The 16,666-nt window shown below is 38.2% G+C and overlaps 1 protein-coding gene across 2 annotated transcripts in view; it reads left to right on the top strand.

The window, feature by feature from the left end:
* Positions 1-16,194, top strand: part of HNF4G (hepatocyte nuclear factor 4 gamma) — a 178,500-nt gene extending 162,306 nt beyond the window's left edge. For both annotated transcript variants that reach the window (XM_040432973.1, XM_040432972.1), the window contains 4 exons: positions 471-623; positions 6,062-6,298; positions 12,785-12,907; positions 15,205-16,194. In XM_040432973.1, coding sequence (XP_040288907.1) covers positions 471-623; positions 6,062-6,298; positions 12,785-12,907; positions 15,205-15,323 — 632 coding nt within the window. In that variant the 3' untranslated portion in view covers positions 15,324-16,194. The remainder of the gene's footprint in view (positions 1-470; positions 624-6,061; positions 6,299-12,784; positions 12,908-15,204) is intronic.
* The last annotated feature ends 472 nt before the right edge of the window (positions 16,195-16,666 follow it).

Genomic DNA, 16,666 nt, shown 5'->3' with positions numbered 1-16,666 from the left:
GAACCTATCACACTGCCTAACATCCTGCACTGGAACAGCTACACTATATCACTATCTAACCTACACTGACTATCTCCCATTATCTATCTGTATTATATATATATGAGCTAATTATCTAATGTAATTGGATAAGGAATAGGATCCAGATGAAAGCACAGAGCACAGCAATGACACTGCTCTCTCTCTCAGAACTGCAAAAAAACTGCAGAAAATGGCTGCTGGGGAGTTTCTTATATAGTAAAGGGGCAGGCAACTTTCCTATTGGTTGCTAGGGATGTTGCTAAGCTCTGACAAAGATATTGCAGCTTTCTCATTGGCCCACAAGCAAGAAGGGAGGTTACTGATGAAAAAAAAAATCTAGAATATTCGCCATTAAGAATATATAGCACTATGTTCTATTCTCAAAGTGCCGATATTTGCGAAAGAAATTCAGTCCTTTTCATAATAAGAATTTTGCCAATCTATTTAAGGAAACAACTACTTGATCCATCGCAACTGCAGTGAGCTGGAGATAAGCCGAGTGGCCAACAGAATTTTGGATGAGCTTATCCAGCCGTTTCAGGATATCCAGATAGATGATAATGAATATGCCTGCTTGAAAGCTATTGTATTTTTCGATCCAGGTAAATTATAGGAAATCAGTGTGTATGTCAGTAAAAATATATCTTCTTACCCACACAAAATGTAGTTTTTTTTTGGGGGGGGGGAGGGGAGGGGCTGCCAAGTAGAAATGGTAGATGGAAAGGATGTAACAGCCATAAGTAATGGCATATATACACTACTGTACAAATGTTTTAGGCAGGTGTGGGAAAAATACTGCAAAGTAATGCTTTCAAAAATAGAAATATTAATAGTTTATTTTTTCTCAAATGCTAATTAAATGAACAAAAGTGAAATCTAAATCTAATATCAATATTTGATGTGACCACACTTTGGCTTCAAAACTGTTGCAGACAGTTTTTGAAGGATCTCAGCAAGCGGGTTTTCCCAAACATCTTGGAGAACTAACCACAGATCTTCTGTGGATGTAGGCTCTCTTAAATCCTTCTGTCTCTTCATGTAATCCCAGTCAGACTCAATGATGTTGAGATCAGGGCTCCGCGCTGGAGGGGAGGTTGGCATATCATCACTTTCAAGACTGCTTGTTCCTTTTAAGCTGAAGATAGTTCTTAAAGGATTTCTGTCATCAGAAATAACGTTATGTATGTAGCTGACTGAGATTAGTGATGTGCTAATGTCAGCAGTACCTAACAGTATGCTTTATAACTCCCTGCCTGCCGCCGTTCTCTTAAAATAAACACTTTTAAAATATGCTAATGAGCCTCTAGGTGCTATGAGGGCGTTGCTTCAACACCTAGAGGCTCGGTCTATGAACCATTTAGCAGACCCAGGTCCTGATTGACGTCCGAGTTCTCCTCATCGTCCATTAAACCCCCTGCCTGTGCCGCCCCGTTTTGTATTCGGCACATGCGCAGTGAGTCAAGGACGCGCTCCTGCTGCTGGCTTCCTCACTGTTCCGAAGGAAGGAAGCCGGCAGCAGGAGCGCGTCCTTTACTCACTGCGCCTGCGCTTAAAACAAAATGGGACGGCGCAGGCGCGGGATTTAATGAATGATGAGTAGAACTCGGATGTCAATCAACAGGACCTGGGCGTGCTAAATGGTTCATAGACGGAGCCTCTAGGTGCTGAAGCAACGCCCTCATAGCACCTAGAGGCTCATTAGCATATTTTAAAAGTGTTTATTTTAAGAGAACGGCGGCAGGCAGGGAGTTATAAAGCACACTGTTATGTACTGCTGACATTAACACATCACTAATGTCATTCAGCTACATAACGTTATTTCTGATGACAGAAACCCTTTAATGACATTGGATGTATGTTTGGGGTCATTGTCCTGCTTGAAAAGCCAAAATAGGAAAACCCCTTTAACCACTTCACATCCACCCATAGGATATAAACGTCCTATGGGTGGATGTTTATCTCTGAATGGACATTCTGTGTATACAGATCAGGAAGCGTTATGCGCTTCCTGTCCCAGCCCGATGGTCATGTGATCGTCGGAGAGTGCAGGAGCTGTTGGGTCTTCCATAGACCTCGAACAGCCCTGCACTGAGGCTGTACAGCACAGTATACTGCTGTACAGCCTCTCTGGGGGGTGTATTTCCCCTGTAACTGGGGCTTCTATGTCAGCCCCAGTTACAGGAGAAATCAATAGTAAAAAAAAAAGTGAAGTTAAATGTTCCCCAAAGATCTTGTATGACCTTATGGGGGATGCAAAGTATAAAATAAAAAATAAAAAAAATAAAGTGTTTCAATAAAAATAATTGTTTCACATGTAAAAAAAAAATCCCCCAATTAAGTAATTAAAAAAAAAATAGTAAAATAGAAAAAAATAAAATAAAATAGACATATTTGGTATTTCCGTGTCCGTAACGACTGGCTCTATAAATATATCACATGATCCACTCTGTCCGATAAACACCATAAAATTTTTTTTTAACTGTGTCAAAAAATGCCATTTTTGTCACTTTACATCACAAAAAGTGCAACTCCAAGTGATCAAAAAGGCGTATGTCCCACAAAATGGTACCAATAAAACACCTAAAAAAATGAGCCCCTACATAAGAAAATCGCTCAAAAAAATAAAAAATAAAAATGATAGCTCTCAGAACATGGAGACATTAAAACATCATTTTTTTTATTCAAAATAGCTATTATTGTGTTAAAGTGAAATAAATATGACCTAACCCCTCATGTGAATACCGTAAAAATAAATAAAAACTGTGCCAAAAAAATAAATTTTTTGTCACCGTACATGACAAAAATTGCAACATCAAACGATCAAAAAGGCATATGCCCCCCAAAATAGGACCAATCAAACCGTCACCTAATCCCACAAAAAATGAGACCCTAAAGACAATCGGTCAAAAAATAAAAAAACTATGACTCTCAGACAATGGAGACACTAAAATATGTTTTTTTTTTGCTTCAAAACTGCTATTATTGTGTTAAAGTGAAATAAATTAAAAAAGTAGACATATTAGGTATCTCCGCATCAGTAACAACCAGCTGTAAAAAAATATCACATGACCTAACCCCTTAGGTGAACACCGTAAAAAAACAAATAAAAACAGTGCCAAAAAAGCCGTTTTTTGTCACCTAACATCATACAAAGTGCAACACAAAGTGCAAGCGATCAAATAAGTGTATGCCCCTCAAAATGGAACCAATCAAACCGTCACCTTATGCTGCAAAAAATTAGACCATAACTAAGACAATCAGTCAAAAAAGAAAAAAACCATGACTCTCAGACAATGGAGACACTAAAATATGGTGTTTTTTGCTTCAAAACTGCAATTATTGTGTTAAAGTAAAATAAATTAAAATAAGTTGACATATTAGGTATCGCCGCATCCGTAACAACCAGCTCTATAAAATTATCTCATGACCTCACACCTCAGGTGAACACTGTAAAAAAAAAAAAAAAAAAAACAGCGCCAAAAAGAAATTTTTTGTCACCTAACATCATATAAAGTGCAACACCAAGCGATCAAAAAGGCATATGCTCCCCAAAATAGGACCAATCAAACCGTAACCTCATCCTTCAAAAAATGAGACCCTAACTAAGACAATTGGTCAAAAAATAAAAAATCTATGGCTCTCAGACTATGGAGACACTAAAACGTACTTTTTTTTGTTTCGAAAATGCTATTATTGCGTAAAACTTAAATAAATAAGAAAAAGTATACATATTAGATATTGCCATGTCCGTTACGATCTGCTCTATAAAAATATCACATGACCTAATCCCTCAGTTGAACGCTGTAAAAATAAATAAATAAAAACTGTGCTAAAACAACCAATTTTTGGTCACCTTGCCCCATAAAGTGTAATAACGAATGATCAAAAAAATCATATGTACCCAAAAATGGTACCAATAAAAACATCAACTCTTCCTGCAAAAACTAGCCCCTGCACAAGACGATTAGCAGAAAAATAAAAAAAATATGGCGTTCAGAAAATGGAGACAAAAACATTATTTTTTTCAAAAATGCTTTATTATCTTAAACTGAAACAAACAAACAAACAAAGAAATTAGACATATTTGATATAATTGTGTCCATAATAATCTGCTCTATAAAAATAGCACATGATCTACCCTGTCAGATGAATGTTCTAAAAAATAAAAACAGTGCCAAAACAGCCATTTTTTGGTTACCTTACCTTACAAAAACATAATATAGAGAAATTACAAATCATATGTACCCCAAAATAGTACGAATACAACTGGCACCTTATCCCCTAGTTTCCAAAATGGGGTAACTTTTTGGGCGTTTCTACTGTAAGGGTGCATTAGGGGGGCTTCAAATGGGACATGGTGTCTAAAAACCAGTCCAGCAAAAACAGCCTTCCAAAAACCATGCGGCAGTCCTTTTCTTCTGCACCCTGCCATGCGCCCTTACATCAGTTTACGGCCACATGTGGGGTGTTTCTGTAAACCGCAGAATCAGGGTAATAAATGTTGAGTTTTTTTGGGCTGTTAACCCTTAATGTGTTAAAGAAAAAAATTTATTAAAATGAAAAATCTGCCAAAAAGTGACATTTAGACATTTTATCTCCATTTTCCTTTAATTCTTATGGAACACCTAAAGGGTTAGCAAAGTTTGTAAAATCAGTTATGAGTAACTTGAGGGGTGTAGTTTCTACAATGGGATCATTTATGGGGGTTTATATTATGTAAGCCCCGCAAAGTGACTTCAGACCTGAACTGGTCCTTAAAAAGTGGGTTTTGGAAATTTGTTAACATTTTTTTTAGAATTGCTTCTAAAATTCTAAGCCTTCTAACGTCCCCAAAAAATAAAATGACATTTACAAAATTATGCCAAAATAAAGTAGACATATGGAGAATGTTAAGTAATAACAATTTTTGTAGGTATTACTATGTATTATAGAAGTAGAGAAATTGAAACTTGGAAATTTGCTAATTTTTCAAAAATTTTTGCAAATTTGGTATTTTTTATTTAAAAAAATGATATTTTTTTACTCCATTTTACCAGTGTCATGAAATACAATTTGTGACGAAAAAAGAATCTCATAATGGCCTGGATAAGTCAAAGCTTTTTAAAGTTATCACCACATAAAGTGACACTGATCAGATTTGCAAAAAATGGCCTGGTCCTTAAGGTGAAAATGAGTCCGGTCCTTAAGGAGTTAAACCTAGATGCACTAAATATTATGAGGTATCACGTTCTGTTTAAAAAGCAGAGAAATTGAAATTTTGAAAATTGCAAATTTTTCCTAATTTTTGGTAAATTTGGGATTATTTTATAAATAAAGATGAAATATATTGACTCAAATTTACCACCGTCATGAAATAAAATGCCTCATGAAAAACCAATCTCAGAATGGCTTTGATAAGTAAAAGTGTTCCAAAGTTATTACCACATAAAGTGACATATGTCAGATTTGCAAAATTAGGCTTTGTCAGGAAGGGGGTGAATGGCCCGGATGTGAAGTCGTTATTATTAGTTTTATTAACCAAGACAATCCTGCTTGCTATTATTAAAGAGGACCTTTCACCGCTCCTGGCATGCCTGTTTTAATAGATCCATGTATTCCCCTTGTAATAACAATTCTGGAACATATATTCTTATGTCTCTATGTTGTGCCATTCTTTTATTATTTCTACTAGAAGTTATGAATAAACTGCTTTTAGCCTTCAGTAAGAGTAACCAGTTGGGGTGTGTACCTGCACAGACTCACTCTATCCAATCAGTGCTGCCATTTTCAGTCTATGCAGGTCCACCCCCAACTGGTTACCTCCCCTCTGTACCCTTACTGAAGGCTAATAGCAGTTTATTCATATCTTCTAGTAGAAAAAATAAAGAAATGGGACAACATAGAGCCATAAGAATAGATGCTCCAGAATTGTTATTAGATGGGGGATGCATGAAGCTATTAAAACAGGCATGTCCGGAGTGGTGAAGGGTCCTCTTAAAGTTATATTTTAGAGTATGCTAAGTAAACTTTAAGTTCATGTCATGATATTTATGATTCACAGATGCTAAAGGACTTAGTGACCCAATGAAGATTAAACATATGCGTTATCAAGTACAGATTAGTTTAGAGGACTACATTAACGATAGACAATATGATTCTAGAGGACGATTTGGGGAACTTCTGTTACTACTACCTACTCTTCAGAGTATTACCTGGCAAATGATTGAACAAATTCAATTTGTGAAATTGTTTGGAATGGTTAAAATTGACAATCTTCTTCAGGAGATGTTATTAGGAGGTAAGTTGTGTTATTAGTTTTTGATTGAAAATACGTTTATTCACAATCAGTTGTCACGACCAATGGTCCTTCATGATGATTTAGTGTTGGGTAGATTTTTACGCAAATGTATAGTTTTTGCATTTTTAACAGTATAACAGTGGTGGTCTTGGGTGCACAGTTGGCCATTAGTGCATTCAGGAATTTACATGGCTCCACCACTGAAAGATGATTTTCAGCTTTTTTTGTGTGATCATGTGCTTATGTAGCCCTTTCTGTATTTTCATTGGTGACAGTGGGTGATTACCAAACCTTCAACTTGGGATATAGTAGAATGGGGTCAGGGAACACTGATTTCCCCAAAGTAGGCCACGCATTTTTGAAGTAAAAAAAAAAAAAATAATAGAAAAACACTTTAAGGGGATAGGCAAATGAACGAACCTGCAGCAGGAAAATCAGTAGCAGAATCAGTGACTGAAATCAGGTAATTTTTGGTGGTAGATGTGTAATTTGGTTGTATTTTTAGAGGAGTTTTATAAGTATTTTAGAAGAGGTTTTTCTGATTCCCCATTCTCTTCTAAGGAAATCCACAATCAAATCCACTTCAAGAGCCTGTCCACATGGCAGAGTTTGCCAGTGGAGTTTTGCTGTAGGAAAAATTCCAGTGCGGCCATTTGGTGTCTGCCTCTCATGATTTTTAATGGGAGCCAGTGCTTCAATTCATGGGCCAGAACTTTAAAGTTGCTACTGTGCCAAAAAGGAACATGTCCCCATTTGGTGCCGTGTCTGGACGGACGCCACTTGAAGTCATGGTGGGTGCCCACTTGTGATTTAGCTCTGTTCCATATTGAACAAACGTGGCAGAAACCATGGTAAGCAGTATCAAAATCTGCTGTTTGAATGTACCAAAAGAAGTTACATGCCACTTCTCAAGCAGATTAGAAATCAGCAGAGACAAAAATGTCACCATGTGCAAATGGTGGCGTTTTTCCTCATTTGAAGCAAATTGGGGTACTGGCAGCAGATTACTCAACAGAAATCAGCTGTATTGAATTTTAACTGTGTGAACATAGACGAAGCCGTGATTCCCAGGTGGGTTTTCTAATTTTTCTTTTTTGAGGGGCATTTGGAGCTCCCATATCATTCTATATTTATTTTTTTACATTTTTGTTGCTCTTATGTAGGTAAAATTGTAGGTAAACAAAGATAAAGAACCCCTTATAAGTAAGGTGACACATTATAGTGTGGATATAACTAGTCTACATTGCAGCTTTTCATGTAAAAGCAAAATAACTTCTGTGCAATCTTTTTATATATATATATATATATATATATATATATATATACAGTACAGACCAAAAGTTTGGACATACCTTCTCATTCAAAGAGTTTTCTTTATTTTCATGACTATGAAAATTGTAGATTCACACTGACGGCATCAAAACTATGAATTAACACATGTGGAATTATATACATAACAAACAAGTGTGAAACAACTGAAAATATGTCATATTCTAGGTTCTTCAAAGTAGCCACCTTTTGCTTTGATTACTGCTTTGCACACTCTTGGCATTCTCTTGATGAGCTTCAAGAGGTAGTCCACTGAAATGGTTTTCACTTCACAGGTGTGCCCTGTCAGGTTTAATAACTGGGATTTCTTGCCTTATAAATGGGGTTGGGACCATCAGCTACGTTGAGGAGAAGTCAGGTGGATACACAGCTGATAGTCCTACTGAATAGACTGTTAGAATTTGTATTATAGCAAGAAAAAAGCAGCTAAGTAAAGAAAAACAAGTGGCCATCATTACTTTAAGAAATGAAGGTCAGTCAGCCGAAAAATTGGGAAAACTTTGAAAGTAAGGGCTATTTGACCATGAAGGAGAGTGATGGGGTGCTGCGCCAGATGACCTGGCCTCCACAATCACCGGACCTGAACCCAATCGAGATGATTTGAGGTGAGCTGGACCGCAGAGTGAAGGCAAAAGGGCCAACAAGTGCTAAGCATCTCTGGGAACTCCTTCAAGACTGTTGGAAGACCATTTCAGGGGACTACCTCTTGAAGCTCATCAAGAGAATGCCAAGAGTGTGCAAAGCAGTAATCAAAGCAAAAGGTGGCTACTTTGAAGAACCTAGAATATGACATATTTTCAGTTGTTTCACACTTGTTTGTTATGTATATAATTCCACATGTGTTAATTCATAGTTTTGATGCCTTCATAGTCATGAAAATAAAGAAAACTCTTTGAATGAGAAGGTGTGTCCAAACTTTTGGTGTGTACTGTATATATATATATATATATATATATATATATATATATATAGTACTTTAAAAGAAAATAGTTTGCTTGGCATGAGTTTGATTTGCTTGACATTTATGGTGTTGTATAGCAGTACATAGAAGACCCTTAGTGGCAAACTTATATATTTTTTGTACAGAAATTTGGAATAAAGTCCAGGCATGAATGATTGATCCAGGCTGAGAATGAATGGACTGGTGGATAGAGATGTCGCGAACATAAAATTTTCCGTTTGCGAACGGCGAACGTGAATTTACGCAAATGTTCGCGAACGGGCGAACCGCCATAGACTTTAATAGGCAGGCGAATTTAAAAACCCACAGGGACTCTTTCTGGCCACAATAGTGATGGAAAAGTTGTTTCAAGGGGACTAACACCTGGACTGTGGCATGCCGGAAGGGGATCCATGGCAAAACTCCCATGGAAAATTACGTAGTTGACGCAGAGTCGGGTTTTAATCCATAAAGGGCATAAATCACCTAACATTTCTAAATTATTTGGAATAACGTGTTTTAAAACATCCAGTGTGTGTATACGATCAGGTATGATGTTGTATCGATCAGGAAGTGCAAGGGTTACGCCCGCTTCACAGTGACAGACCAAACTCTGACAGACCAAACTCCCCTTTTAACACACCGCAAACAACCACAAAGAGTTGTCAATAGTTGACACACTTATGACATAAATTTTATTCCTCTATGCGTCAATCTTGGTGTAGTGATGACTGTGCTCATGCGCACGTTTGGGAGATTGCAGGCGATGGGGGTTTTTCAAAGCCTATGGTCGTGCTGAGGTAGTTCAGTGACAGTTTAGTGACCCAGAAAACAATGATTCTGCAGTGTGGGCCCATTGTTGGCCTAGTAGGCTTTAATTATCACCTTAGATGATCACAAAGAAAGCATGCAGAGATTAAATACAGCAGCATGGGGACCATTTTTAGCCCAAGGCATCTCATCAGGCCTTTTTTAGTCAAATGCATCCCCCACAGTCAGTCCCTTCGGGATCCATGCCTCATTCATCTTAATAAAGGTGAGGTAATCTAGACTTTTTTGACCTAGGCGACTTCTCTTCTCAGTGACAATACCTCCTGCTGCGCTGAAGGTCCTTTCTGACAGGACACTTGAAGCGGGGCAGGCCAGAAGTTCTATCACAAATTGGGATAGCTCAGGCCACAGGTCAAGCCTGCACACCCAGTAGTGAAGGGGTTCATCGCTTCTCAGAGTGTCGATATCTGCAGTTAAGGCGAGGTAGTCAGCTACCTGTCAGTCGAGTCGTTCTCTGAGGGTAGACCCCGAAGGGCTGTGGTGATGCGTAGGACTTAAAAAGCTCCGCAAATCCTCCATCAACAACACTTCTGTAAAGCATCCTGTCCTTGCAGGCGTGGTCGTGGTAGGAGGAGGATTACTTTCACCTCTTCCCCTGTTAGATTCCAGTTGTGCTGTGACATCACCCTTATACGCTGTGTAAAGGATACTTTTTAACTTTTTTTGGTACTGCTGCATCCTTTCCGACTTCCGGTAATTCAGTAACATTTCAGGCACTTTCTGCTTATACCGGGTGTCTAATAGCGTAGCCACCCAGTACAGGTCGTACTCCTTCAGCCTTTTTATACGAGGGTCCCTCAACAGGCATGACAGCACATGAAAGACAAGGTTGGATGCCGAGCTACTCATGTCCCATTCCTCGTCCTCACTGATCTCATTGAAGGTCATTAAAATACTTTTTTATCTGCAAGGTACTGTGCCACCCTATATGAGTGGTGGGCAGTGGGCACAGTACAGTCAGTGGGCCTGACACTCACTGGCAGGCAACTGCAATTATATTACAGAGGAAAAATTAAATGAATTTTTTAACATCAAGGTTCTGTGCCACCCTATATGAGTGGTGGGCAGTGGGCACAGTACAGTCTGTGGGCCTGACACTGGCAGGCAACTGCAATTATATTACAGAGAAAAAAATAAATGAATTTTTTAACAGCAAGGTGCTGTGCCACCCTATATGAGTGGTGGGCAGTGGGCACAGTACAGTCTGTGGGCCTTACACTCACTGGCAGGCAACTGCAATTATATTACAGAGAAAAAATTTAATGACTTTTTTATCTGCAAGGTACTGTGCCACCCTATATGAGTGGTGGGCAGTGGGCACAGTACAGTCAATGGGCCTGACAATCACTGGCAGGCAACTGCAATTATATTACAGAGAAAAAATTTAATGACTTTTTTATCTGCAAGGTACTGTGCCACCCTATATGAGTGGTGGGCAGTGGGCACAGTACAGTCAATGGGCCTGACAATCACTGGCAGGCAACTGCAATTATATTACAGAGAAAAAATTAAATGACTTTTTTATCTGCAAAGTACTGTGCCACCCGATATGAGTGGTGGGCAGTTGGCACAGTACAGTCTGTGGTCCTGACACTCACTGGCAGGCAACTGCAATTATATTACAGAGGAAAAATGAAATGACTTTTTTATCTGCAAGGTGCTGTGCCACCCCATATGAGTGGTGTGCACACAGTACAGTCTGTGGGCCTGTGGCCTCTAACACACGGGCAGGCAACTGCAATATATATATATATATAGAAAACAGAAAATAAAAGCAGACTGATGTACCAGCCCTAAAAAGGGCTTTTTGGGGTGCTGTCAGGACGCTGTCCTTACAGCAGATGAGTCTTTGAGGACTGGAGTGGACACAGAACACTGGCCTAGCTAACGCTTTCCCTATTAATTCAGCAGCAGCAGCAGCAATCTCCCTGCTCTAACTAACACTGCAGCTTCAGAATGAATCTAAGAGGGCTGCCGTTCTTGCTTTTTTAGAGGAGGTGGGAGGGTCTGGGAGGGAGGGTATGCTGATTGGCTGGAATGTCTCTGCTGACTGTGAGGTACAGGGTCAAAGTTTGCTCAATGATGACGTATAGGGGGCGGACCGAACATCGCATATGTTCGCCCGCCGCGGCGAACGCGAACAAGCGATGTTCGCCGGCGAATAGTTCGGGACATCTCTACTGGTGGACACATGTCCATGGTTCTCTCTATTCACTGCTATGAGGATCATGAAAAATCTGAGCTCATGCAGATACTGAGAATTCTTTGAAAGATAATAGGTGTGTTTATGACAGTTAATAATTTTCTAGCTGTATATAAATTTTACAACTATAATTGATCTGATGGATAACAAACAGTAAAAACATTAAATTGAGAGAAATTTGAATTAGTGAAACTGTTGGGTGATTTCCATAGTCTTAATTTCATAAAACTTAAAGTCGACCTATCACCTCTTGCATGTCTGTTTTAATACAAAATTTTATTCAACCTGCAATATCAATTGTGGAGCATAGATCTATACATCATAGCCTTCCTCTGTTATCCCCGCTAGAAATTTCTAAATTTCTTCCGTCCTATTTACTTGAATGGAAAGAAGCAGTTGTAGTTAAACTCAGTCCCATTCAAGTTAATAGGATGGAGGAGCTCCAGTTACACTGCTCACCGCTGTAATGAAGATGACCAGGTAAACCGTGAAAGGAACGCAGCTCTCATATGAGAGCTACGTTTTTTTCAAACAGCTGATCGGCAGAGGTACTGGGAGTCAGACCCATCCGATCTGATATTGATGACCTATCCCGAGGACAGGTTATTAATATTGGAAACCAGACAACCCCGTTTAAGTGTCTTAGACCTCAATTGACAAGGGGGAGTGACTTTACAAGGAATTTGGTATTGCTTATAAGGACATGGTCTTAGATACAAAGCTATGTGACAAATTTTTGACAAAAGTTTTGCGCAAGCATTTGGTCCAAAGTAACCGCGAGGATAGGTCATCACTATAGAAACCTGGACAAACCCTTTAATAAATATGTTGCAGGGCATGTGCACCAGAATTCTGTGTCCAGTGATTTCAGTTGAAATATTGGATCCTAATGAGATCAGCTAATTAATTGCACGATCACCTTATGAAAGCTTGAGACTTACAATATAAACAGAGGTTTTTAAAACTTGACAGACATTTTAAAATGTTGTTGCTTACATGGCAGTTTATATATGTGCAATCTTGGGGAAGTGAGAATTTAGAGCTCAGAGAGATACTGATAGAGCAGATTAATAATGCCTATAATACAAGGATAGTTATAGATATAGCGAGTCAAATTAATGTAAAGCATTGACAAATTGACCAAAAAAAATCCAATTTTCAGTTTGTGCTTGTTTTCTTAAAGGTTCTTCAGCTGAGTCCAATCATATGCATCATCTAACACATCCCCATATATCTCAAGACCCTTTAGTGGGACAGGCCTTGCTTGTAAGTTCCATGTCTGCATCTCTACACACAGAACAGATTGGTAGGTATTTCAGTAAAATGTATCCAGTTTAAAAATGTAACAAAAGGCATTACAATAGTACAAAAAGTTTCAAGTCAAAAAAAGTATTAAACCACACATACTGCCTAGTAGGGCTGATCCTGCTGATTACAATGATACCTGTCTTGTGAAAATCTGTTGCAGCATTTCTCTAGAAAAAATAAAAAACTTTTTTTCTTTATGCAAATGAGTGCTCCAGGGGTGGGGCCTAGCCCCATTCGTTCAAATCAGCTCCTCAGTTTTCCAGTGCTGTCCAGGGTCATATGTGCATGAAAGCCCTTATTTGCATAAGGAAGAAAGGTATTTTTTTCCCCAGCTATATTTCATAAGACAGGTATCCTTTTAAGCAGCAGGATCGACCCTACTAACCAGTATACATGGTTTAATATGGTTGATTCTTCCGACAGGTGTTCCTTAAAGGGAACGCATCATCAGAAAATGACCTGCAGTTTAAAGGGAATCGGTCACCAGTTTTATGGTGTCCTAACTAAGGGCAGCATAAACTAGTGACAGATCAACCCAGCAAAATGCTGGATCACCTTCTTTAATTGACTCCATTTTCCGAAAATCTTGTGCTAAACCGCTCCAACTCATGCCAAACGAGTCCCCATATTCATGAGCTCCTGGCTTTCTCTGCCCTCCTGCTGCCGATTCATACAGACAAAAAACTGTCAATCAGAGGCAGGTAGGCGGGAGAGCCGTGAGCTCATGAATAGGGGGAGTCATTGTCATGCGCTGGAGCCGTTTAATACAACATTTTGGCAAAACAGCTGGGGCAATTAATGAAAGTGATCCAGAATTCTGCTATGGGGATCTGTCACTAGATTATGTTTTCCCCCTAGTTATGACACCATAAAACTGGTGACTGATTCTCTTTAAGTCATTTTTTTATGTTACGCTTATTTATTTTAGAATTTTTGGCAATATCACCTATTGTGAATAGTGGATCTTGTGTTATCTATTCAGAGGTGATACATGTCATTGTAATCCTGATTGTGATGATAATCAGAACAGCTACTGAAAAGTTACCCACACAGAACAGGAAATCATGACCTATTGTTAGACCTAGTTGCCAGTGTGGAAATTTCAGGATTATATATATTTTTTCAAAATATTGATAATGACTTTTAAAACATTTTAAAAAATCGTTAAAAAATATGGTTAACATAAAAATGTGATTAAAACAATAGGTCATTTTCTGATGACACATTTCCTTGAAAAAAATGTAGCAGTGATACACCTGCCACAGGGGTGGAATTTACTGTACATGGACGGTGAATCAGCAAATCTTTTGTTGAATAGGTAGAGGCTGGTATAAAACTACGTGTAGCTCAACAGCATCTGAAGTATTGATGCTAATGCCGGGCATCTTACAACACTCACAACCTGTATTTCAGTGGCGCAATTACATTTCCTGTGTAAAATACGCAGAAGATAAAGGATTTAACGCAATATGTCTGTTAACTAAAGGTTCCTATACACATTATACTATTGTTTATGGCAGGACCTCAATGATGTTGGGGGAGAAGGATCGGCCTCATTAAATTTCAATGTGCAATATTTTTGCTATCCTTGGAGTTAAGCCACCACCAAAGGTGTCTGGTAGCGGCTTTCTGGGGGGAGTCAGTCGAGATAATTGTCGGTTGACAGCTTATGGAGGTGTGTGGGCAGCTATAGTGCAACCTGCCATTGTCTTGGGTTTGTGATGGTTCTGTGATGGTTACTAAATGTTGCACTTGCAGCAAACTATAGCGCTCGGTGACCACCTTTAATTTCCTGAGCAAAATTTTAAATAGATGTAAATTAGAAAATTTGGCGACATCCTATTGTCTAAAGATATAAATGTTATCATTAAAGCCGAATTATTTTTAAGAGTATTTTTTATATCAGTGATGTGTGACATGTGAGTTAGGGTCCATTCACACGACCATATTTCTGGGTCCGCATCCGTTCCAGAATTTTGCAGAACAGGTGTGGACCCATCTGTACTTCCATTCTGGGGTCCAGGAAAAAAAGATAGAGCATGTCCTATTTGGTCTGCAATTGCGGACAAGTATAGGCATTTCTATAATAGCATACAGCCTGTACCCATCTTTTGTTGATACGCAATTTGCAGACCACAAAACACTTTTATGGTCTTGTGAATGGACCCTAAATGAGAACCCGTGGCTTGTATTCCTTGTAAGTCCTTTTCTTATACTCATATAAAAAAAAATTAAATTTTTGTAAACATTTTAAAGTATTTTCTATTTTTCTTTCTTTCTTCTTTTTTTTCCTAGCTACTCCAGAAACACCTTTACCTTCCCCTCCTCAAGGCTCTGGACAAGAACAGTATAAAATTTCTACAAACCATGCGACAGTTATCACACACCAGTCTATCTTGAAACAAAAACATTGATGTCCTGTTTTTGTGCACATCCATGAACACTGCCAGTTTGACCTTGATTGTGACCTTGGACTCTTTATGGCACTTGAGAAAAAGGCTTTAAGAAAAACCTTAATTTTTGTCATTCCAATATCTCATAGGCAATACTTTATACAAGATAATTTTAGAATTTCAGTGCCTATTGTACTACAATGTTGGATGTTTAAAATCATCTATCATTCATCGGCAAGCGTGTTTGGAGTATTTCTATTGTATGTGCAACATTAACAAATACTTTGTATATGATATATAATATATATTCTTGTGTTACTTTTGTGCTTTTCTTAAAAAAGGGTCTTATACCATTTATATTCTAGTCTTCTAGATCACACTAGCCAATCATCCCACCATAATGCCATGTTGCAGTCACATGCCATTGTGCCAGAGTCATACACTACCAAGACTTCCCTTTACCTGAGGCAAAGATTCAGTCCAGTACTCTAGCCATGTATCTTTATACCCTTGACAAGGAAGGGTGTCCTGTTGGTGCATTCTCTTCACCTGGAGGCGCATGTCCTATAAGTGCCCTGCTTTGAAGCATACAATTTTGACTCTGCCAGTAGAAATATTAACATTAGTGTGATGCATAATCTTGTGATATTTTTATTTTATGTATATCCATTTATTGTAAAAGCTTTATTATTATTCTTTTAATTTTATTTCTTACTATTGTACAATAAAGTTAATAATTAGTTTTGCAATTTTGGTTCACACTGGATGGAAATGCCAATGTTTACAGTACACTAGTACATTTGACACTGTGATACTATTTAATTTTTCACCTATTCACCTTTTCCTTGTAAAAAGCTTATTTACTTGTAAAAAAAAAATTGCAGCAAATTTTTTTTAAATGATGCCGAAGATAAATACAAGTTGTAAGAAAGCTACTGTTTCTGTCTTCTAAGGAGATGTTCTTACATAATAAACCATCAGTTATGATAGCTATAATAGTACTTAATTATTTTATACTTAATAAATTACTTTTGAAGCATATTGTTTCCATGTGTCTTATTTAGGATAAAATTGATGCTATCATGTATTTCAATAATTCTTTGAGTTACACCTATAAACAATTCCTTCAGAAAATCATTTAAATGATGGCGTGTTTCAGTTCCCTGGACAGCCCCTTTCTCAATATTAGGGCTCATGCACACAAACTTATTTTCTTTCCGTTATTTTTGTGGACCATATGCAGAACCATTCATTTCAATGGGTCCGCAAAAAAAAAAAAAACAGAGGTTACTCCATGTGCATTTCGTTTCTGTATGTCCTTTCCGCAAAAAAATAGAACATGTCCTATTATTGTCTGCATTACG

Source organism: Bufo bufo, chromosome 5 (genome assembly GCF_905171765.1).
Source record: "Bufo bufo chromosome 5, aBufBuf1.1, whole genome shotgun sequence".
Lineage (NCBI taxonomy): Eukaryota > Metazoa > Chordata > Amphibia > Anura > Bufonidae > Bufo > Bufo bufo.
This window is presented reverse-complemented; position numbering and strand designations above follow the sequence as displayed.